This window comes from Convolutriloba macropyga, chromosome 11, assembly GCF_964194025.1.
Source record: "Convolutriloba macropyga chromosome 11, txConMacr16.3, whole genome shotgun sequence".
Taxonomy (NCBI): Eukaryota; Metazoa; Xenacoelomorpha; order Acoela; family Convolutidae; genus Convolutriloba; species Convolutriloba macropyga.
Window position 1 is genome coordinate 10,370,749 of NC_134478.1, and position 24,924 is coordinate 10,395,672.

The window sequence follows — 24,924 nt, forward strand, 5'->3', positions numbered from 1 at the left end:
CTAGCTAAACTAGCAAATGGAGGATCAACTCTTACGCTCATTACCGTGATATTTTGATCATACACGTGAAAAGAATTTAACTGGAACGAATCTCAAAATACTAAATATTACTCTAAATAGAAAAAAGTCAATTGTGACTGGATCAAGTCGTACTTAAAAGTTTGAATTGGAAATGCATCGCTCGAGAAGCGATTCGTTGTCTGATCTACTTGGATTTCGGTAGAATAGTTTTTAACGATCGTACCCTTTTCCAAAAGATTTTCTTTAAAAGATTTTAAACATGCGATTTTTTTTAACTAATCAGAGAAAAGAGCTAAGTTAATTTTATCAAGCTATGGCATAGCCTATAGTGTCAATGGATAAAGAAGGTGATATATTTACCGTTTGTGCCCCACAGCCCAGCTTAGTGGATGCATATTATCTGCACCCACCAGTCGCATGTGCAATATTTTTAATAGTGATTTTTTATGTAATGGCACATGCTTTGTAACGGGGTGGTTTCATGAGATACTGTGGGGGCACAAACAGAAAAAAGTAAAGGTGCATACTCAAAGTGAGATTGTGGAGAATATCCACTCGCTATAAATAATTGCTTCAGTGTTTGATTCAGAAGTTTGAAACAGTCATTGTGAACGTGTTTCCTTTGATGCATATTTTTTGTTTTAATGTTTTCACTTCTCGGGTGACTTTTACATCCTCGACTTACCTCTGTGACATAACTTTATCTATCGCTAATAATTAAGCAGCTGGCCTTAATTTGTGATAGCTCACTACTAAAAGTCAGCTATGAAATGCGCCGAAATTTGTGTTTTTCCGTTAAATCCTTATAGTCTAGTATATTTCCTAATAAATAGTCTTAGCTTAATGAATTTACGTTTGTAAACCCTCCCGACTAAAGCAGTAGTGAAAAAAATTGAGCTCCATCAGTTGCTTTAGAGCTGTTCTTTCGACCTTTATCGGCTATTATATTTCTTTTCACTGAATATGGTTTGCCGTCGAAAATAAGTACTTGAAATTATAAAGTAAAGAGGGGGATTGGACTGAAAAATACATCAAGCTTTTTTCGCTGGCAAAGAGAGTTACCATTGAGGTTTACTTTAACCATATAAATTTTTGTGATCTTTTCTGTTTGTGTAGCTTTGTGGGTGCATATTATTTGCATGCACCAAAAGCAATTTCGGTTATGTCGCTAAAAATTTGCATTTTAATGCAGTCTTTGTCGAGCTTTGTTTTTAGTAGCTGCGATTGCTGAGTTAAGCTTTTTTGACCGTTTTTTGTTTTTTTGAGGCTGTCGTCACTTTTGCGTTAAAAACATTCACTTTAAATCAGCTCTTCGGTCATTCATGCAATTTTTTGGTAGCATTGCCTCATTTTTTTTATATTTATCGTTTTTTGTTCATTGCTTAATCTTACACGTTCTTTTATATGAGTTTGTTGAGAAATTGAGTCAATTGCTTATGGGCACGATTGAACTGCACATTGCAGTTGCGTAGATAGCTTTTGAATTATTTAAGGGAATCTTGTCAAATACGATACCATTGCGTATTGTTTCTGGTGCACGTTGATTCCTTAATTATAATGGATTTAATGGGTTTTACCTACCACCCATTTCTTTTTTTAAATAAATGCAATAGCGATAGCTGACTGGAGCTATTATTCGCCTTTTCCTGGTTTTGTTCGTTGTAATTTTTTTTGTTACGATTAATAACGACATGTTCACATCCAATCAGCTTGGTTTTTGTACCTTGTTTCATGCAATTGTTCGACAGCACGGCCTGCGTGAAGTACTTTTTCCCCTTTATTGGAGCAAATATTTGTTCATTCGAGTCACCAAATTTTTGGCCACTCGTGACTTAACTCTCACACAAACTGACTTCTGCTCTCTCAAATTTATAATCGCTTATTTTAAGAGGTTAATTTAAAGTTAACTTGGGCTATTCTAATTGGATGTCATTTCAAGGCAACTTTACAGTGTATACGTGAGTAACAGAGATCAAATTTTTTCGAAGAAAAACTTTTGTATTTCAAACCTCTTTCTTTTAATTTGAGACTACGGGTCTATGGAGCTATGGCAGGTAATTTCGGGCTCTCTGTCACCTGTTTTTAACTTCTTATTCTTCATTTTTTGTGGTTATTTGATACGGCGTCAAAGTCAGAGGGCGACATATCGGGTAACGTAATGAGCTCATTTTGTGCACGTGGTGTCAATTATAAGCTATTGGGCGTAATTTTTAGTAAGTCGTGTGATAAAGTTGTTTTGGTCAATCATGTTTTGGTCAAGCATGTGATCGTTGATCATACATCACTTGCTTCAATACGAAATATAAATTCTCATCTATAAAAAAATTTTGATAATGTAAATTGATTGATTTTTGCCGCCCCAATTAGTTTTGGTAGCTGTTATTTTGACGGCTGAGTGGGGGGGGGCATTGTTGGCGTTTTTTATAATTTTTTATTTCGTCGTCACGATTTTTGTTGCACCACTGACTGCTAATTCATGCATGCAATTATTAAATAGCATGAATAGATTTTTAGTTGCACGTGACTGACCTCACTCTCAAATTGAATTTCCCTCTATCAAATTGACTTCAGATTGATGAATTCAGATCTATTGAGGATATTTATATTTATAGGAGGGCTTCTGTAATTTTTAGGCAATTTTGTTCATTGGTATTTTGATGTTTAAGGTATACAATCTGTTGCAGCTATTTTCTGACAATTTGCCAGCTACATTTTCATAGCTTTTATTACTTGAAAGGCACTAAGTCTTTGAATACTGATTTTAAAATAAAGATGGAATTTGAAGTCTCTAATTCAATTTTTTGAACTTCTTCTTTTTGGTGGCGGTGGTCACTTTAACCAAGAGGTTCGACATTCTCTTTCGCGGCTAGCTGTTTGCTATATTATGAAAAACTAGTTATTGTTGTTCATTTGTTTTATTTTAGTTATCAGTTTATTACCCTTAAAAAGTTATTTTAATCGCTTTCAAATGAACTTAAGCTATTATATTGATCACGCTGGTCTTTTCATGACTCAGAGTATTGGCGGAGACTCTTTTTTTTAAATTTACTTGTTTTGACGCAGTGAATTGAAACGGTAAATGCAGCTCGCGAAACAAAATTTTTGTGTTAAACTTCTGAGCCAAATTGAACAGCAGAGTGAGAAAGAGTAGTTTTCTGTTTTTTGAATCATTTTGAACATTTGCCGCATTTTTGAACATTTTCGCACGTTCAGCATTTTTAAAACAATTTGTTTGACGAAGCTCCTTTTTGGGAAAAAATTGGTTCTGTTAGGCATCATTATAGGCTCGAACTAAGGTCGTTTGTCTTCATTTTTTTAATAGTTAATGGGCGTTTTGCTATAAATTTTAACCATTTCAAGTCATATGTTAATTTTTCTGGGATTTTATCAATATTTTCTCTTTGATTCGTTTCCTTTTTGTTCGCTTTGGGCAAACTAACCTGACAAAATTTGAAAATATTTGAGAATAATTATACTGATTTTGATTATTTTCCTTTGTTTTCTTGCAATAATTCTACACTTTGTAAATAGATTCGAGGTAATTTTGTTTCCCATGTTTAGATGCGGTGTGCATAATTGATGATGAGAAATTTATGGCAGAATTGAAAGGATTTGCAGATTTTTATGTAGTTTCCTGTTTCGTAAGTTCAGGGTATCTGCGGACGTATATTGTGCTTTGGTATAAAAATTGGGCTTTTTTAGGTTTCTAGTTGGTAAAAGTGTTACACAAAATAGCCATTGAAACTGTTTGTTTTTGGGGGGTTTATATATTTTTGTTTTTATCTGCTCATTATCTGGTGAGCAAATAAAAAATTGGATCTTTTCCGTTTGTGGCCCCCAGCTTAGTGGGTGAAGTTTTTGGAAATTTTTATTGAAATCTGTTTGCGTTAAAGAAAAAATTACGAGAGTTTGTTTTTTCTGTTCACTTTGATTTTCCATTTCTCAATTTGTTGACGTCATTTGTTCCTGTCAACTTTCTACTTCCGGCTGTTTTCAGAATTCTTCCGCCCTTTTAAGATACGATTTTCCGCGTGATCGCCTTTTTATTTACCGATTTGACTTTTTCGAATGATTTTTGCCTGATTTTTACGTGATTTAATTTGCGCTCATTCAGAGTTTTAAGCAGCTTGTTTGAAGGAAGTGGCAGCAGTTTACTTAAAGTCAAATCAAAAGTTTTTACTTTGTCAATTTTTTTCACTTCAAATCTTAGTAGTCTAAAACAAGCTTCAAAAGCATTTTTTTAAGCCTCCTAGTGAAGCAGGCTGCAAATGAACAAATGCTTTTTAAATTTAGGATTCGTTCCTTCATGTTCGAAGAAGAGGGTGTGGGTTTTGAGATTCCGCGTAACATGGCAACTAGTGACATTTCTCTCAGATTTGTGCTGACCAAGTATGATCATCACAGCTACAGAGCAACCAGCACTCCACCCATGCGAAAGTAAGTCTCAATTGCAGTGTATCAAATTATCTATTTGTAATTTGAACAAATAAATATTCCGTTGACAATATGCCGGTCGCTCCAATTATAACCCCTGTGAATTAGCAGGGCGGGTATCTACAGCCCCGCAAATTAGCACGACTTTACAGTGACACCTATGCAATCCCTTTGGTTTAATTTGAATTTCAGTCATATTTTTTAACGGTTTTTTTTTCAGAATAAATTTGAATTTGAGATTTTTTATAATTTGTTGTAAGGGGTTCAGCTTAAGTTCATTATTGATATGGAAACTTACGTACCATAGAAAGTACCATTTGTCCAGAAAGGAGATAATTGGCACGTGGCAAATGAAAAAGACTGGAAATTAATAGAATCTTAATTGTTCCGACCAACTTGTGGGGGAGGAACTATGTGCTCAAAGGGTTTTTTTGTTCAGACAATTTGGGCCGATCGATATATTCATGGTAGAGAGTTGAGACTGCTATCATTAGAAAGCTCGTTCAGCGTAGAATATGGAATTAAAAAGATTTTTTACTTTTGGTTTTTTTTTCGTTTTTATCGAGGTTTAAATTTTTTTTGAATAGTAGACGGAAATCCGCTGTTTTTATTCACATTTTCCGTATTTTTTGACCAAATTTTTTGTCAATTTTGCCTAAAAGTTTGTTAAAATTGGTAACAACAATGTTATTGGTTTTACTGTTAGAGATAGAGGAGGCTTGCTGCCTGGTTTTATCCTGGCCTTTTGGTTAAAATTTTTGCTAAATTTGTCGAACTTCAACCTTTTTTAGTCAAAAATGGCCTCATTCACGCTTTTTTATCCCACGTTATTTTTTGGCATGACGGAACATCTGCTGTCATAATCTTTCAGAAATCCTCATCACAAAACCTAGTAGTACTTCCACCTCCGATAGGAGTCTTCTGGAATTAAAATTTTGAAGGTTTTTTGAAAAATTAACTCAATAATTATACAAAATATATCAATTAATTTTGGTTTACTGAATTACTTCAATTGCTATTTGATCTAATTTGCAAAGAAATGGAATAATAATTAATTTTTGTCGAACACGCTGCAAATCAGGGCTAGGTTTTGACTCATCTTGGATTATTACAATCAATAATTATTAGGATTCTATTGGGACGCAGTCTTTATTTGTGCATTTTTTTTGTATGTTGATTACTGACAAGAATGATTTCACATCAAGGCTCGATTACTGAGAGATCCTATTTAGAACAATTTGAGGTCAAAATATAAACATTAAGTGTTCAGGGAAAAACTCATAGTCTTTATCATTTTGACTATGTCTTTTGTAAACTTTAATTGATTTCTTTTGTTTTGCCTACATCTGTCATTTTTTTGGCAGTCTCGTGACTTTGTCTGATTAATCAAAGATCCAATGCGTTCAGTTGTTATCGAATGACTCTTATGACTTTGAATTTAATTGTTTTTTTTTAATGTTCGTTTTAATGTTCGTAAGTGTGCCAATTTTCTGTCCACATGATTCATAGTGTGCCAATCTGATTTCTGTCCACATGATTTATTCCAAGTGAAATAAAAGATACTCTTTCATTTGAATAATGGTTTTTGGACTTTCTTACAACAAAATTTCTTAAGTGTTGTTATTTTGCATTTTTACCTATATTTAAGATTGTTATTTGTTCCCTTTTCAAATTATCAAAGTAAGTACAGCTCTAATTGGCATTGAAAAAAGGCGAAAATGAATTATTTTAACGATTTAAGTGAATAGCTTAAAGTTTAAATGGCTGCGAAAGCGTTCTCTCGCAAAAGTTTTTGGACTTTTTTGTTTTTGTCTCTAATTTGCGTTCTTTATGTTGTCATACGGCATATTCTTGACAGCCAAACTGACCAGTTGCTTCTGTGAATGTTTAATTGAGTATATTTACTGATTTCAGTCTATAGCTTACGGTTCTAATGAGTTTCAAATAATTAATTTTTCCGGAAAAGATTTTTGAATTTTGGAATTTTTTTCTCATCGTCGTCAACAAGAAACTCAGCCTCTTTATTGACGGGGCTCATCAACGTCCTGTTACGCCAAACATTATGGATGGTGTTGATTTTTTTTGGTGATGCCTTAAGAGCTTAAAAATTTGTTCTCATAAGCATTTCGTAATATTTCGATACTTTGTGCTTCTTTTACAAAAACCCTTTACAAAGAACACCCATTTAAAATTAAGGGAAATCACATCCCCTTTTCAGTTCTGCCCTTACTTTTTGTCTTGTGGTCTGATGAATCAGTCTAATTAATAACAAACACAACTGGCTTCCTGTTGCCAGTGACTGCAATTTAATTGGTTTTTGTTTTGAGTTGAAAGGTTTTTGGTTTGCTTGAATTTTTGAAACTTTTTGTTAATTTTATCTTATTTCAGTCATTTTTGTAGTTTTGTCTCTGTATTGAATAGTTGCATCCTCTTTCAGGTGAATTAGGGGTGCATGGTTTTCTCGTCATCCAATCCTTTTAATGGTTTCATTTTCAACTAATGGCTTCTTGGCTTTGGTGCTACGCATTTTTATGAGAAGTGTGATTTTTGGGAATTTGTATTGAGTTTTTTTTTGTTTCTTTGCCACGTTATTATTTTTGTTGTTGTGGCCTAATTGTTGTTGACAAAGGCGCCATGGAATATATTTAATGTTCGTCATGAATAGTCTATGGTGTTCACGGTTGCGACAACGCTTTCTGGTTTATTTTTATTGATTTTTTTGTTTTTGCCGTTATTTTGTTGTCTGACATATTATGCATAATGAAAGGTCCTAATTGCTTCCTAAGTATCATAATTTAACTTTGTGAATGAACTGAGTTGATAAGTATTGGTTTTAATCGATTCGAATTTGATTGTTTTCCAAAATAGAAATGTATATTTGAACTTTGCCCATTTTGCTCTTTTTTGTCGACCTGATACCGAGTAGCATTATTGTCAGCTCTTTTCTTATCTAATGAAGTGCAGGTTAATTTGTTGATTTCAGGGTTTATCTGATTCCATGTTCATTTTGTTATAAGGTGTTTTTTAATATTTAGACATCGAGTTTTGGTCGTAATTAATGATCGCTTTTTGTTTGATTTTTTTATGTTTGTCTTGTCTAGTACTCTCATTTATGGCAAGCCTTATCTGCCCTCTAATCCAGCATTATATTTTTCACTTTGTTGTCTGTTGAATGATGTGTGAGTTTTTGGAAGTTTTCTATCTCTTCCTCATTTAGTAGACAATTAAATAAAAACACGGATGAGCGGGGTCGGAACATTATGTGCAAACGCACTTTACCGAGCGTGCTTGTTTTTGTTCATAACCAGTCGGTTCCAACAGCTTGGTATAGAATTCTGTGCGGAGCACAGAATGGCATCAAGATTGAGATTTCATATCAATTCAACGTATCGAACCTAACACTAGGAGATATAAATAACATTTTTTAGGTTTAGAAACCCCTCCCCCCAATAGCGTACCAAACTTTAATTATATACAGGGGTTACAAAACCCCTCCTATCCATCCCCAGCTTATGTTATTAAATCGCACTAGTGTTTGTTTAAAGGATTTACAGAATATATGGTGCCTTACTAACCATAGCAAGAACATGATTTTTTAATGCGCTTTATGGGCTATATATGATCCGTTCTATGGTAAGTAAGGTACCGTGTGTGGTACTTTTTTGGTACGTAAGATCAACCATACGTATGATCAACCATTGTTGTCAGATAAAATAGCATTGCGCAATCTGTAATTGGTACGCGTTTACTCATCAATTTAACAGCTTTCATTTGTTTTCTCTTACACATCTAAACTATTGTTTACTAGTCGTGGTAATCCAAAAGTTTTCCTTCAGATTAGGTAAATATTGATCCATGATTAACCATGAGATTTTTTTGAAGAAACTTTTCTGGTCGTCCGGGTCGCCGTAATAAGGTTTTATTAGCCTCTATGACATTAATTTTTTATGCACTACTACAGAAAACCCAGTCGTGGATTTGTATAGAGAAGAAACGAAATACGAAAGCTTGTTTATGATCGATATCATAGTCCATCCCTTAAAGAATGAGTTTCTGTGTAGGGGCGGGCACGTAACTTAAGCGCAGCTTCAGTTGATCAAAGCCTGACCAATCTTAGCTTCAACAATGGTACCACGTGACAGTTTCAGATGCAAAAGGTTGGCATAGCTACCAAAAATTCGAGGAATCTGAAATGTTGGGAATAGTAGAAAAGGACAGTTGATAACAGGCTAGTGTTAATGCACTGCAGACTAAAAGCCTAACGCTGCTCCGCTGCGGTTACGCAGAAACAAATTTATTTGATATTTTAAAAAATATATTAACTTAATCAACAGATTTTCCCGTTTATCAATAAATGCGGCTTCGAACAAAAACAGTTAAATTGTAATCACTTCTAATGCTCTGATAAATTAATATTGATTAGTTTTAGTTGAAAGTTATTTTGTTGATTACTGACGCGATTCTTGATCTTCTGACTGTTTTTTTCTAATTCGTATCTCCTGAGATTTTAAAAAGTATGAATGTAGAAACAATTTGAAAAGCTGTAAAATTTCAAATTACGGATATGCACATTCTACTTTAGGGAAAAGAAAACGGATAAAAATAGAGTAGATTATCGTATTCAGTAATATTTGTCGTTAAAAGGTGGTTGGTCATGCCTGAGCTGCCGGAGACTCCGGTTGCGGATGTGCCTGAAGAGGCACCCGGTGCAACTGACAGGCAGATGAGTGAGACAGAGAGGACCACTGGTGCCCCTGAGGACCCCGTAATGGCACTTCTGGGAGGATCGGTAAGTAACTATGAGGGCTATGATTGATTATATCATTTAAGTTATGGTTACGTGAATCATTTAAGTAATGGTTACGTGACTCTAGTTGAAGTCACCAAGAATTTCTGGCGTTTACCGAGAACCGCGAAGCAGAGTTTGAGATAATAAGTCAGTATTTCGGAGAGACTTCTGCAGAGTCACTTAACCATGCTTAAAACACGAAACGCACACTTTTTAAAATGACGAAAGTCAACTGAAGTCAACTTCTGGCTAAGTAGGAACTTCTGGCATTTTAACTTCTGGCACTGCAGACTTTCGGCAAAATTTTTAAAATGTGATTGTGAGTGTTTTAATTGTTCCTATGTGTCTTCTATTGTAAACGTCTTCTAAAGCAAGGTGTTCGATCTCTCGTTATTGGCTTTTACAGTTGATAATGAGTGATTAGTTCTTTAATAGTAAGTATGCCATATTAACAAAACTCAAGTAAAATTTAAAACTTTTTTCAGCTTCGAATGGTCAGTTGCTCACCATCATTCCTCAGATATAGTTAAGCGTATATTAAAACACTAACTTTTGAGGTCATGAGTCTGTAACGGATTGAAAGCCTGTCAGATCGAGTAAAAAGAATTGTCAACGGTTGTTGAAAAGCAGCAGGTATAGGTTTGTTGACACTGGTTGAAGTGACTGAGAAATTCGTTTGTCGAGAACGACGATCCGGTTCAAGTGTTGAAGCCAGAGTTTTGAAAGTGTCACCAGTCACGTAAATTTGCAGAAAAAAATGCAACTTGCATGTAAAAATGCTGAAAATTCAAGTGAGGCAACTTCTGGCTATGAAGAATTTGACATTTTCAAACTTACTAATTTCTCTTTCAAATTATGTGTATACTCCTATTATAAATTCATATTTTAAAATCATTATTCACTCCTTCATCGTCACTTTAATTCACTTTTGTTAGGAGGTAATTGTTATTCATCATTGAACATAAAACATATGCCTCATCGGAAAAAATAGTGACAGTAATTCCGATCGAAATGTTCCAGCCTGTGCCCAACGAACAAGATGAAGCAGGATTGACGGCCGAAGGAGCCAATCAGAATGAAGAGAATGGATCAGCCAATGAGAGAATAGAAGATGCTGCAAATGAACAGAATTTGAAAGGTGAGAATTTACAATATGCTGATAATGATGATTTGCTAGTTTAACCTTCATTAATTGCTGTAAACAAAGCATGCATGAAATAATTGCGTCCGGTTAGTCGTTTTGTTTTAATTGCTCTCGAACGAATTTTGAAGCAAGTATTGCCAGGTATTTTATTTTCTCAAACGATGTCCTGCGATTTTTCGTATTACCGACTTTTCGTCTGATTGTTTTTTGTCTGACCATTTAACTGTTTAACTTTTTGTCCTCAAAAACAGGTAAAGCCCCGTTTTTCTTAGAGCTTAACACTTTACTAGTCTCTAGGCATGCTATTCGACGAAATTTAGGAGACATAAATTAATGGTGTGAAGTGCGGTTCTCATAGCTTGAACCCCCCCCCCCCTTATTCTAAAATGTTCTTCCGCTTGCTTGAGTGATTTGACTTTTCGCCTATAGAAACGAGTTAAACTGGTTAAGTCCTTTTGCTTTGCGTCACGATGTAGTCTCCAATTACAGTGCTTATGGAAACTGCTGTTGAGACATACGTGTCAATATCGATCAGTAGTTTTTTTAACCCCATCCGCCTCTTACCCACCTTCATAAGCTAAACTAGCTACAGCCAAATCCAGCCTTCTTTCTTTTGACGCAGTGAAGCATTAATTGACAGTGAGCTGGCTAATTTTGCTGTAGCTTTTTAACATCAGATTTTGCGTTCCAATTTTTTATTAGCTCAAATAGATTTTCCATTCAACTTTTTGCCGATTTTTTTGAACATTTCTTGTTAAATCATTTTGATTTCTGAAGGCTAGTGTCAGTCATTGCTCACACTGCACTTTAGAAGCAGTTGCTCATCAAAGAAAACGAAATCAATCGCAATCATTCAAAATTTATTTAAATTATATCTTCTTATAAAGAAGCACGAGTATGTCTAATTATCAAATCCAATAAGGTTAGCACAAACATTTATTATAGCTGCGAAGCTGTAAGCTGAGCGGAGCTCAATTGTGGTTTTCGTGATTTTTAAATTTCAAGAGTTAGATTGTATTGGGGCTCTGTCTTTTTTTGTAGGATCTTTTCACACAATTTTCAATTACTTTGATCTTTCAAAATTGGATAAGCAGGTAGGGCCCACTGGGAACTAAATTCCATTAGAGGCTGAAAACTGGCTTCAGTAGCCCTTCGAGTGCTTAGAGTGGTGCAGCTGTTGGGAAGGTCTCAATTCAAGGTTAAAAAGGTCATTTTTAGGAATTTTTAGCCAAAAATTTTTTGAGTTTTTCTATCCTCAGGCGCCAGAAAATTTTGCCTAGGGGCTGAGAAGTGGTTACTGCATAATTTTTAGTGGCAATGGATTTGTTTTCAACGTTTTAAAATCCTGAATTTTTAAATTGCTATTCTCAAGTTTTTTAAATTATTGCTTTTGTTCAGTTTTTCTTGCCTCAGCGGCCACCTCAATGCTTTTATAGTATGTTACTGCATTGCTGCTAGGGGCAATGAGATGGTTTTCATTATATTAATTACTTGTTTTTGTCAATTTTTATCAGTTTAGTTTATCACTCTTTGTGAGCCAATGAAACTTTTTAAGGCTTGATTTTGGGTTACTGTTTAGTCTCTGGAAACAATTAAATGAATCTGAAGATATTAATATTACGATTTTAGGAACATTTCCCTAAAATTTTAAATTCTTTCAGTTTTTTTTTCGTTTCTTAGTTCTTGGTTATCGACCTTTACGGGCCAATGAAACATTTTTAAGTCTTGCAGATTTGTTACTGGACAGAGTCCGGAGACAAAAAATAGTTTTGGACAATTTAATACTTCGTGATGAATAAACTTTCTTCAAATTGTGCAATTTTTCTTTTTAGTATTTTTAAAAATCTTTTTCGGTTTTTTTTGGCCAATAAACCTCCTTCGAGACTTCTTCGTGGGTTAATCTTTTTATTTAAATGGATCAGATTTGGTTTTCATTCTAAGAGCTTCAAGATATTTTGCAATGGTTATTTTTTGTTTAGTTTGTTTGCTTATTTTAATTTTCCAACTTTTGCCGATTGTTTGCCTTCTTGGCTGGCATTGTTTAATTGATCTGCTGGTCAAGTACGGTATTTCTTAAGGTTTTTATTCAATTCTTTGGATTGTGTTTCAGAACTTGTCTTGGTATGTTTTTTCGTCGTTTCACTCTTTTTTCGTTTTACAGTTGCTCACACCGCAAAGCTGAAAAAGTAAAATTTTCTGAATGACTTCCTCCTCTTGCTTTTGCACGTCATTTCTCACTCTCTCTAGTAAAAGTTTTTCAGTCAGTTACGTGATTAGATTCTGATCATACTTGAGTTACCTCACTCAGTCAAATGAATTTTTCACTTTAAAACTTTAAAGTTTAATTTAAATTAGTTCAAGGTCGAAGGAACTTATTTGTGCAGCAAAGGCCCCTCCTATCTGTATTATATGGCAGGCAAGTCTTTTTCGCAGATATTCCGGCAATCTGCCGGCTATGTTTATTTAATAAGACAGTCAATTTTGTTTCGTTTTTTTTTCTTTTTTGCTTCTTTCAATCCCAATCATAATCTTGGAAATCAATGGCCGCTTTTTTGTGAGTCTGTAGGTCACATTTAAACGTGGGGTCGTGATTTTACTGAATTTTTCAGTTGATAGAAAATCATTTTTTTTGTTACAAGTGAATTGTTCGGGCATTTAAGAGTCAATTGTTTTAGTTGCATCAATTTATTGTGTCGCTGCTCATTAATTTGAAATGTTGTTCAGGGCTTATTATGCGAACAGCTGATTAAACGAGTTAATGAAGCCCGGAAATCATGCAAACCCCATATTTTCAAAAGTATTACTGACTGCTGATTGTGGCAGAGTAATTTTACGTTGACCTAAAAATCAATTATCTCGAAAATGACATTGAGGCCGAGAGTCCAGAGAACTGTGAATAGACTGAGAGATTAGATCTGTTCACTTTTGTATAGCCAAGAGTTTGCCGAAGCACGATTTCTAGTCATTGAATACAGCTTTTTTGATCTTTGGGAAATATTAAAAGCATGAAGTCATTGTTTTCAAGATTAATTGACCTGAACTTGCATCAAGTGCTGTGACATACCTAAATCATATTTAGATGTCAAAAGCTCAAACTATCTATTGTTTAGTTCAACTTGTTTAACTTATGTCACGCCACTATTTCGTCCCTCATAGTTACGTGATGATATTCCTTAAAATATCCATAATTAAGTGCTTTATATTAATTAATATTCATTTAGTTTCAAGGCCATATATAGCCAGTATTTCCATCTAGGCCTGTAACCCCAAATTTGTTTATGTTTACGAAAAACAACCGCAGAGTGACAGTTTTACTAGCAAACATATCAAGTGCCTAAATGCCTCAATATTTACTTTTTTGAGTTTCTTGAAGATAAATTCACATAATTAGTAAATAACTTCATGAGAGATTATGTACTTGATGAAGTAATTATTCTGATAAAGTAGGTGCTAATACGGAACTTGTATATGTACTTAACAAACATCAAGAGACGTACAAAAGCCGGAAATCGCCCAAATTGTAGATCAGTAAATATTTGCGAAGGACCAATACAACTCAAGGCACAGTCCTGCGGAACTTACGATCAGGAGAACACCGGAGAAACAGCCTGACTATCAGTTGCAAATAAAACTCAGCAAAAACTCAAACTTCTTATTCTATCATTGAAAACTTTGGCTTTATTTTCTGACTTATTAATTAAAGATTGAACTGGAAATTCTTCCTAAAATTAATAAGTTAAAACAGGCTACATTAGAGTTATAGTATGGCTAAATAAAGCTCTAAAACCCAAGGCAACTAGTGGATATATCGCGCATCCGAACCGCTCAATAAAAGGCTATTACTAGCTATGTTTATTCAAAATATATCCGCTAAAAATCGCACTGTGAAACACCAAAATAAGTCCTTGAGAAATGACAATTAATCACATTATTTACTGCTATTATTAACCTCAGAAAACACCATGAGGAACACCTAGAAATCAGTGCGTAACAACTTAATAACCTTCACATAATATATTTGTTTGCTATATTGTACACACAAAATTTCAAATCCTTGATAATAAGAATGATCTAAAGTATATTTGAATGATTTGAATATTGACCTCGAATTGTAACCCTTTATGATATAAAACCTCTTTAGAATGTTTAAAATTTCAATGAAAAACAAATATGATGTAAATATCAGGAAGAAATCTGTATAATCACAAGACCGAGATTGCTAGGGTAAACCAGTATCTTAAATTCATTATTGCAAGACTGTTTCTTAAACCAAGACTGTAGACCTGCACATCGAAGATAAGACCGCTAAACATCAATCAGACTTTGAAATAAGATAAAACGTGTATTGAGAAAATCTAAATTTCAAAGATAATTGCAACAAAGATATCTAACAGAAAAGTATATCACATGGTGACAGGATTGATAAAACAGTCGAAAGTTACTTTCTATCTTCAACAATCAAATTTTCTTCGATATTTCTGTTTTGTTTAATATATTTTATACTTTTACTGTTTTAAACATTAAATTCTTAAAAGCAAGTTAAAATTTGCCTTCGTTATGTTTAACTTTCAACAAGTTTTTGATTTTCTACATTCTAACGCAAATAATCTTAAATTAGAAGACGTCCCAAATTTTTTATTGTTTGGAAACCCACAAATACCCAACACTTCGGCCAAAATCCAACCAATATTTATTCGTGAAAATAGTTTTTTAATTGCATTCTTAGCATGGACAGAAAATTATGTACAATGTCTAATTAGCATTAAATTCTTTGCCAATCATGAAGATTACTTGAATATTTTAGAAGAAACTCAGCTAGAAGCTTCTGTTGATATTGAGAACCTTGGATTCGAATTTATCTACGTATAAACCAACACTACAACGTCATCATCCTTTTATATCCCAACAATATAACAACTGATGTGAGTGACAGCAGCACTGGACAAGTGGACTAGAAAACTCGTGTGGTGTTCACAACCCTTCATCTTCAACTACAAAGTGGATAGTGGTATTGATTGAGAGGAAGCCAGAAATAAACTCAACCTTCTCAATTGTGTCTAACAAAAACTCCAAGTGTAATTCAAAACTTCATGAAAATGGCGCTTTGTAATTAATCAAATCATAATCCAAAAAAAAGTGCTAGAGCAATATTCGACCTTAAAGCCATCCTTTGTCCACTCATGCCCCTCAGCAGTAATTATAATAACTATATGCTACCTTTTCTTCAAGACCGATTGTGTTAGTATCTTTGCCTCAGATCTAAACAAATTACTGTCATATTAGCCAAAATGATATAGATGATAGAGTTTTAATCGTTTGGAATGCTGAAACCGATCAACAACGTAATAGTGAAAATTTTAATCAACCTTACCCATTCATTTATTTTGTGCAGTTTATATTAACATAAGTAATAACCGCAGCTAAAGTAGTAACCGTATATGGCAGCAAACTCCCAGATAACGATCGAACCCTACAATGGAACTGAAAACGAAAACTTCAGAGAGTTCGAACAGCTTCTCCGTGGGATAATTGGCGTTGCAGCCGTCCCAGGAGCCCAACAACCGAACTTCTTGCAACTACACTTGAGAGACGCAGCGTTACGGTTTTTTCTTACTCTACCAGCAGCCACAAGAGCTAACGTGGAAAATTGTCTTGATGCTCTTCGGATTCATTTTTGTAACGTTCAACTACAAGAAGTCCATTTATTAAAATTAGAGCAACAGAAATTCGACCCGAAGAACGACACATCGGAAAACTTCTTGGTAACATGCAGACAAAAGGACAACGCGCATATCCAGCACCGAACTTACCAGAAGTAGCACCCCTAAGGCTTGCCGGACTCAACCAAGGACCAGCAGCAGCATAGCAGACACGATTTGACAGTGAAACGGAAGCACGAGCAGAACGACTACAAGCAGCTGAAGATTACAAAAACGAACAAGTCAAAAGGATCTTTGTCAAAGCAATGCCAGGATGGCTTTGTTCAAAAATCATGGAAAAGCCAGCAAACGCAACTGTTCAAGAACTTTGTACTTTAGCCAGGCAACAAATGACAATTCGAGAGATGTGTCGCAAAGACGACTACCCGGAAGATCGTTTCAATGAAGTGAGCACGACAGTCTCCGATAATCTAATCAATGCACTGTCCAAGTTAACAGCGAATCAATAGTCTGTTGAGAGACGTCTTCAGTCAGTGGATGAACGATTGAAGAGCAACGAGAGTAACAATCAGACGCATTCAACATCAGACTACACGAGTTACCCAGGCCAAACAACGCAGCAACAACCGTTCTACCAACAACACAGCAGTAGCTATCAAAATTATCGGAAATTCGCACCACAAAGAGCATGATTTCCAACGCAAAGTTCATACAGAGGCAACTATAATTCAAATAGATACTGACATCGAAATCCAAAGAATTTCCAAACCAGATGGAGAAGACCCCCATAGTACCGAATGTACCAACCTCAACAACGGCAAGGACAACAGCAAACACATCCACAAATAGATGTACAAATACCCAATAGTCCATACCTTCCCGTTACGCAGTCCAGCAATATCTTTTGCTTTAACTGTGGATACCCAAACCACAAAGCTAGCCAATGTTCCCAAAGGGGAAGATCAAATACCAGAGGAACCGCTTTTCCATTTCAGCGTCAATAAAAAACTAATTAAACCACCCATTAATCAAAACCGCAAACAAACAAGAGCAGATGACAACAAAGACATCCTTGAACTGAATATCGTCTCTTCATCAAAAGGAAGCACTTTGTCATTCATTAAATTGAATTTCTCGCGTAATTTGAGTAGAAAAGCACTCATTGATACCGGTGCTTGCGGTAACGTTATCAGCAGAAGAACCCTTGAGGATCTGAAAGCTGACAAAACAGTCCAAATTCAATCCAGCAATGAGAAAAAAGAATGGAACCAAGTACGAATGGCAGGTGGTCAAACAGTCAATGTCCAAAGCCAAGTACACATAACATTTATAATGGCACACCGACAATTCTCCGAATCGTTTCTTGTTTTACCTACAGCAAACTCCATTATACTAGGAGACCCTTTTTTCAAAAGGCACGACATAACAATTAACCCAGCAAAAAATTTTCTGCAGTTCGACGATTTAACTGTGCAGATAAACGAGATTAAACCATACAACGAACCACGCAGAATAGTACGACAGAAGAAAATCCCAATTTATACTGTGAAAAAAACAACTCTGATGCCGAATCAGCATACAATGCTGGAATGTAAACTACAATCTACAGTTGAGCCGTTGCACCAACGAAGTGGAATAATAATACCAAACGAAACACTCGAAAGAGAAACTTACATTGCATTGACTTCTTCCCTAAGTACAGTTGGTACCAACGATAACTTATTCATATCAGCGATCAACATAACAGACCATCCAATAACGTTACCAACCGCAACAGGAGTTGGACGATTTTCAGTTTTAACAACCGAGCAAGCGGAAAAATTAATATTAATAGACCCAGAATTAATTTCGCTAGCAAAGCAACAGAGTGAAGATGGAACAATTCCATAGATCAATCAGCTCATTCAGGATTTCTGCCAACAAGGAGATGCCCAACCGTCGCGACCAGGACCAGAACATAGCAAGTTATGGTTCCCAACACCAGAAACCTGCGAAGTCCAGACCAATTACTGCCATTACAAAGAGAAATCTACGATCAAATCTTAAAATTAAAAGAAGCAGAAAAATTGAACCCACAACAAAGCAATGAGGACCGACAAAATTTTTTACAGAAGTTTCCATGGAAAAATTCGGCATTAACTGAGGAGCAAAAGGAACAAGTCGAAGAACTGTTGATAGAATTTCACGACATCTTTGCAAAACATCGTTTCGATGTTGACTACAATACCGAGTTGAAAGTAAAGCTAACGCCAGAACACCAACTTCCTTTGTACTTCCAAGGACCTCCAACACCAGTACACTTTCGAGATGAGCTCCTTGTTGAATTGGCACTAATGCACTACTATGGCTTGATTACAACGTTGTCACAATCCAAATGTAGTAGTCCGTTGTTCGCCCATAGAAAAGAATCAGGAAAACTACGTATATTGATCGATCTACGCAGAGTAAATCACCTTCTCAAGAACGACTATGTCAATGCTAACTTCCCCATCTCGAACAAAGCTGATGAAACCAACCATTTTCCGGGGAAAACACTGTTCACCAAGTTGAATTGTTCACAAGCTTACCATTGTGTCCAAATGGCAGAAGATCTTTCTGTCCAGCTACTAGCGTTCAATTGTTTATCAAGAACCTTTGCTTACAAATGTTTAGCACGAGGATTAGGAAAATCAGTCACGTTGTTCAGCTCATTCATCAGGCATTACCTTGATCCGTGTCTAGCAGCAGATATATGTACACAATTCACGGACGATATTGGATGTGCAGTCAACAACTTTGAAGAACTTATACCGACACTCAAGAAAATATTCAACTGCATCCGACACACGGGACTAAATCTGTCTCCCGAAAAATGTGAGATGGCCGCACAATCAATGAAGTTCTTGGGCAATATCATCACAGCATCAGGAATTTCACCAAAAGCGAAGAAAATAACTGTTTCTTGAAAATATTACAATGCCACAAACTACAAAACAAGTTAAGAGACTCATCGGAATTCTACAATTTTTTAAGAACTATATACCAAACCTGAGTGAAAAATTAATATCATTTTACAAACTCCTCCTCAAAGAATCCAAAATAACTACGAATGAAGAACACAAGGACAAGTTAGAATCTCTCAAAACGGACTTATTTGAAGCAACAAAAATGACACTAAGTTTACCGAAACCTGGACTACAGTACATTCCTCTTTGTGACGCAAGCTATTATGCCGCAGGATTTGTCCTCATGTTTGAAGACTATGTCTCAACGACCAGTACGAAACAGAAGAAGACGTACGCCCCAGTCTCATTTGGATCACAACTCTTTAATACAGCTCAACTAAAATTTTCGCCCTATTATAAGGAATTTCTTGCATTATACTTTGCGCTGGATCAATTCGCACACTTTCTTTGGTGTTCAAACCAACCAGTTATTGTCCTTACCAACAACAGAAGTCTTACACAATTTTTTCAGTCAAAGACGATACCACCGACTCCGTGGAACTTTCTGGACAGTGTTTTGTCATTTAACCTCGTAATAGCCCATATCCCAGGACGAGCCAACTATGCAGCGCACTTCCTGTCGAGAATGCAAACCGACCGAACAGCAAGCCTCTCTTTGAAACTTTCTGACAAAATAGAGATCAAAGAATTCCAGATCGACACAGCAGCAAAATCACCAGATGCATCTCTTAATCATATTACAAGTATAGACAAAATCCTTGAAGAAGAAAGGAATGACCTTAAGTTCATAGAACAACTGAAAGAAGTTGGACTCTACGATGCATACCTCGGAAAAATGAAGGACGTATCTAAGGATGAAATTGTGGGACTTCTAAAACTGACAAGACAAGAACTCAATGCATTACAGTTTGAGAATCCTCTCGATGTTTTGACGGATAGAACAGAAAGAAGCGATACTCTCGACAACAGCAGGAAGATCCAGATCTCAGAAAAGTATGGGAATGGAAAGAAAAACAGGTAACTCCGGATCTCTATTTACGAATCAAAAGCAGCGCGAAAATACTACAAACAGCTAAACAGAATCGTAAATGAAAACCGAACACTTTACAGACTTTTTTACGATGACACAGAACAGATCTTATGTAAGCAATACTGTCTTCCGAAGAAGTTTGGGAGGGAGTACTTTATAGACTCCACAACTCGAAAACAGCTGGAGATGTAGGAATCCAAAAAGTTATTCAAGAATTTCGACGGCGATTCTATTTTCCAGGATTTACGGAGCATCTGCTTGATCTCCTTAAAAACAGTCTCACTTGCCTTCAACTGAAACGCGCCAAAGATAATCAACTACGTCCACCATTACAGCCAGTTTCTTCGTTACAATCTTATTCAGGAGACCAACTCCAAATAGACCTTGTCGGAACATTTAACTCACCAATCTACAAATACGTCTTCAGCGGGATCGATGTCTTTACTAAATATCTCTTTGCAGTTCACTTAACAAATTGAAGTACTGACACAGTTGACAGGGAGCTTGTAAAGATTTTCTTCAATAACAGCTATATACCACAAACTATTTTGACAGATCTCGGAAGCACATTTACATCAAAATTAATGCAAGAACTAACAAGTTTACTTGAAATTAAGTTGAATCATGCATCATTGAAGCACCCTAAACTGTTGGAACCATATAAAGATCACATGCAGCACTCAAATGAGTCCTCAAAATCAATACCGACAATCAATGGAATGATTGGCACAAGTACGTGCCACTAGCAGTTTTCATTCACAACACTTCATACCATATTTCTATTGGGTGTTGCCCAACCTCAATTTTTCATGGACGTGAGCCAGTCAAACCGCTTGGCCTCAGATTCTCACGCAAAGCTATGGAAGCAGTTGAATTAAATTCAGACTATGTTGAAGCTCTTGAAGATGCGATGATGAACAAATTTTCCGAAAACAAATTAGGACTTATTGATTCAGACCACCGTTATAGGAACTATTATGATAGAAAATCATCAGCGAAACCACTTCAACTTCACTCATACTGTCTGCTACTTAACCCAAAACTCACTGCTCAAAACCAATTTGCTAGTAAGTCAGTGCAAATGTGGTTACCATTGTACCGTGTCGAAAAAGTTCTAACGGATTCCAATTACATCATACGAAAAGTTGGAACTCACTTTACACAATGTGTTCACAGGATACGATTGAAACCTTTTAAACCCCAGGACGCCATAGAGGACATCAACCCTATACAACCACAGGACTTTAGACCAGACTTATCGGGGAAAAATGATAAAAGAGAGCCAGAATTTTTTTCTAGATATGACTGACATTTCCAACAAAGAAGAAGAAAAACCACTTTCAACACCCAAAACCCCTATAATTCGAATAACTGTACCTCTAGTAGCACCAGCAGTGCCTCCAATACCAGTCATTCCTGAATCTGTGCCAGCAGCAGTCATGGCTCCGGCACAAATAATAACTCCACCAGGATCACTCCTTCTCTCTCCAATTCAATCCGACGAAGCAATACCGCGTCAAAGCTTCACAACAGATACTTACCAAGACATTGCGGCAGAAAATACCAATATTGATTTAGATACATAGCCCATACCACCTGACCCATTTAGTGATAATGAAGATGTACGATCAAATCTCCCAACTCCGCCAAAACCGATCAAAATCCCAAAGCAAGTTCAATTCAATCCACGAGTTTCTCGGCAAAAGTACACAGTCCCTTCCTACCCCCAATCAACGGCGCAACATCCTATTCCTCTACCAGAAGCATCAGGAAGCCAATGCAATACCCCCATCTTAGACAAAGACACAAAACGCGAAACAATCAAAAGTTCAGTCAGACAATCCCAGCAGTCACAAATTCCTACAAGAGACACTAAACTCGACCAGGTGAAAACTAGTATTCAGAAGTACCAACGAGGAGCTACTAGTATACAGATGCCGCAACATACACCACCTACACGTTCAAAAACAAGAAAAAACGCAAATATTAACACAATTTCTCGAAAAAAGCATTAAAATTTATTCAAATTTCTGGAAATTATGAACATTACTCAATGCCAATAGCCCATTGTGTATCAAGCGACTTCACCCTGCGAAGAGGAAATTCAGCCAGAATCGCCAGAAAATACCCAGAATTTCGGAAAATTGCTCAAAACTCTCCTAGACTGACAATTGCAAGTGTTATGTCGTATTTCGATGAAATAGAAAATGGGTTTATTTTCAATTTAATCACCAAATACAATGAACTTGATAGCACATCCCATTATGCTCTTTCATTTGTGCTTCAGACTTTTAAAGGCATGCTGAAAAAATACCAAATCCAATCAATCATTGTACCAAAGCTCGAAACAGAAAGGGACCGATCGAAATAAAATTCATTTCTACGTCTTATTCGAGCGAAATTTATCAACTTTTCTATTACAATTTTCCATGAGACGTAACCTTTTATACAATTCAGCAAGTAGAGCCTACTCGGAGAACAAAATTGACCTCAAAAATTGTTCAAAAAAACACCTCTCACTCAAGAAAAGACAAAATTTGGAAAGTGAAAACAGAAACTGCCGAAGAAACTTGAATGAAAAAACGATAAAAATCACTGCCAACAGCCGCCAACCCTCGGCAAATCCGGAAAATCAAGCTTTAGTACTCAGGAAAGGAAAACAAATTACCTCTGTCTGTCAGTCAAGACAAAAAAAATTACTAAAACGGAAAATTTATAAAAAAGACGAAAAACTGCGGAAAGTAGCACAAACGGGGAAAAAATGATTATCTTGAGTTATATTCAGGTTTTGGGAAAAACCGCTCACCAGGGCCTTTATCAGATACTGGCACACACTCAATTTGACTGGCGGTAGATCTGAGAGCCTAAGTGTGGAAAAAAAGGAAAAAACCAAAAAACATGAAAAAATCGGAAACGGGAAAACTTCAATTTTCAAAAGCGCATATCTCCAACAAGAAAACTTCAATTGACCTGAAATTTGCTACAAGCAACCCAAAATGCCTATGCAACACATCCACCAATGGATATTTGAATAGCTCTAATAGTCTACAAGTAATGACTCCCCAAAATTAACTTTATCAGGTAGCCCCAAAAAATTTGATCATAAGACGTTCGGATAGAAATTGCTTGAACGTGCTTAGTTTTAGTGCCCATTAATGACAAAAGCAATATTTTTGGAAAAAACTATGATTTTTTCAAAAATATTAGCCCAAAAGTTCAAAATTTGGGAAATTTTGGGTACTCGACAGTGACCAACCAGGTAAACCGTAATTTCTCAACTTTTACGACTCCAAACGTTCTGAAAATTTGTCCTGAGCCCCAAAATAACCATAGGGAGTCAGCGGTAATGTTAGTTGACACCTGGGGCCGATTCTGACATAACCATGTAGGCCCAAAGACAGCAGAAATTATACCCAAAAAACAGGCCCAAAATCGCGGTTTTTCGTTAATTTCTCAACTACTAGTGGTCAAAACGGCACGTTTGTGGTACTAAAATCAAGCTATGCTTATGCCGTAACTTAATAACATTCAATGAAAGCACTAGAAGCTCATTTGTCCAAGTTATGAATTCGTAGTGGCCCTGTTGCCCTTCCGGGAGCCAAAATTCGAAAAATGACTTAAAATTTAGAGTACCTTCTACTTCTCTTGTGGGCCCAATTGACGACGCGTTGACCTCCTCTCCCCAGTTGCCCCTTGTGTAATGCTAGACCAAGCACTCTCAGCCCTCTCAGAACTAATTATTGTGGATACCGACAATAGGAAGGTTCACTAGTTTTCCAGCGAAAAGGTAACAACTGCTTGATGATACCCAAACGGCAAATATAATGTATCCCCGGGCTTTTGGAATGCAATAGACACTTTATCTGTTAATTCTTAAAGCTGGGCGATCATGTCTTTTGGATTCTTTGCCAATCTTTCAGCCATCCCAGCTGACTTTCCGGGCTTCATAAAAAACCACAATTTTGAGCCTAATCCATGTAAAGAGATAAAGGAGTCAGCTGAATCCTCCCAATCGCTATACCATTCAACAAACTGACACCCCTGACTTAGAATCGTGAAGCCTTACGACTTATGGAAGAGTTCAAAATTTGATGGTAGCTTTACATCTAAAGTGAAATCACGCTGGGACTTTAGCACGCCATTTAACAAAATATTCCCACCGAATAAACCTTTTCTTTTTTCACTGTCAGGCCATTCAATTTGTCTTCAACGGTGGAGTATTTTGAAGACTCACTAATTGAGCGCTGAAAAATGAAGTATGAACAAGCATGCACTAACATTCTACCCCATCACACTTGAATCAAAATTGAAAAAAATCATGCAATAGTTAACCAATCAACTCACTTCAATTGTACTTCTATTCATATATACTTCTATTTAAAGTACGATTTTTTTATTTGACTAGTTGAGTTGTATCTAGAAATGGCTGTCCAACAATAACGTGTTTTGCTGCTCCCTTTGTAATATGACAGAGAAGCTCTAAGGCTTTATCACTCAACTCAAAAATTTCAGCAGTCATTTGACCTGAAAATTGCGAATAAAATTGAAACATGCACATGCATTAATATGAATCAAGACAACACTGAACAAATACACAAGCCACTGAACGCTTAATGGTCACTTAGAATTAAACTTTAACACAGTACTCTAACAGCGAACAATTCATACTTTACAAATAAACAACACTCAAGCAATAACTAAATAACTCAAGCAAACAAGTTTAAAGTCTACTACAACTACAATGCATTATAACATCACCTGTCCTGGAAACCACTATTGGCTAATTTCTGAACAAGATACATGTCAAAATTCCTCTAATGACACAACAAAACCATGATGAGAGACAAATACAAAACAATTTGCCACTCCCCACCACTTTGTCCTTGAACTTCTCCACATTC

General features: G+C 36.0%; 1 protein-coding gene across 4 annotated transcripts in view; it reads left to right on the forward strand.

The window, feature by feature from the left end:
- LOC142349591 (dynein axonemal intermediate chain 7 homolog) overlaps positions 1-24,924 on the forward strand; it is a 149,006-nt gene that overhangs the window by 78,048 nt on the left and 46,034 nt on the right. For all 4 annotated transcript variants that reach the window (XM_075401271.1, XM_075401268.1, XM_075401269.1 and 1 more), the window contains 3 exons: positions 4,315-4,458; positions 9,100-9,244; positions 10,265-10,382. In XM_075401271.1, coding sequence (XP_075257386.1) covers positions 4,315-4,458; positions 9,100-9,244; positions 10,265-10,382 — 407 coding nt within the window. The remainder of the gene's footprint in view (positions 1-4,314; positions 4,459-9,099; positions 9,245-10,264; positions 10,383-24,924) is intronic.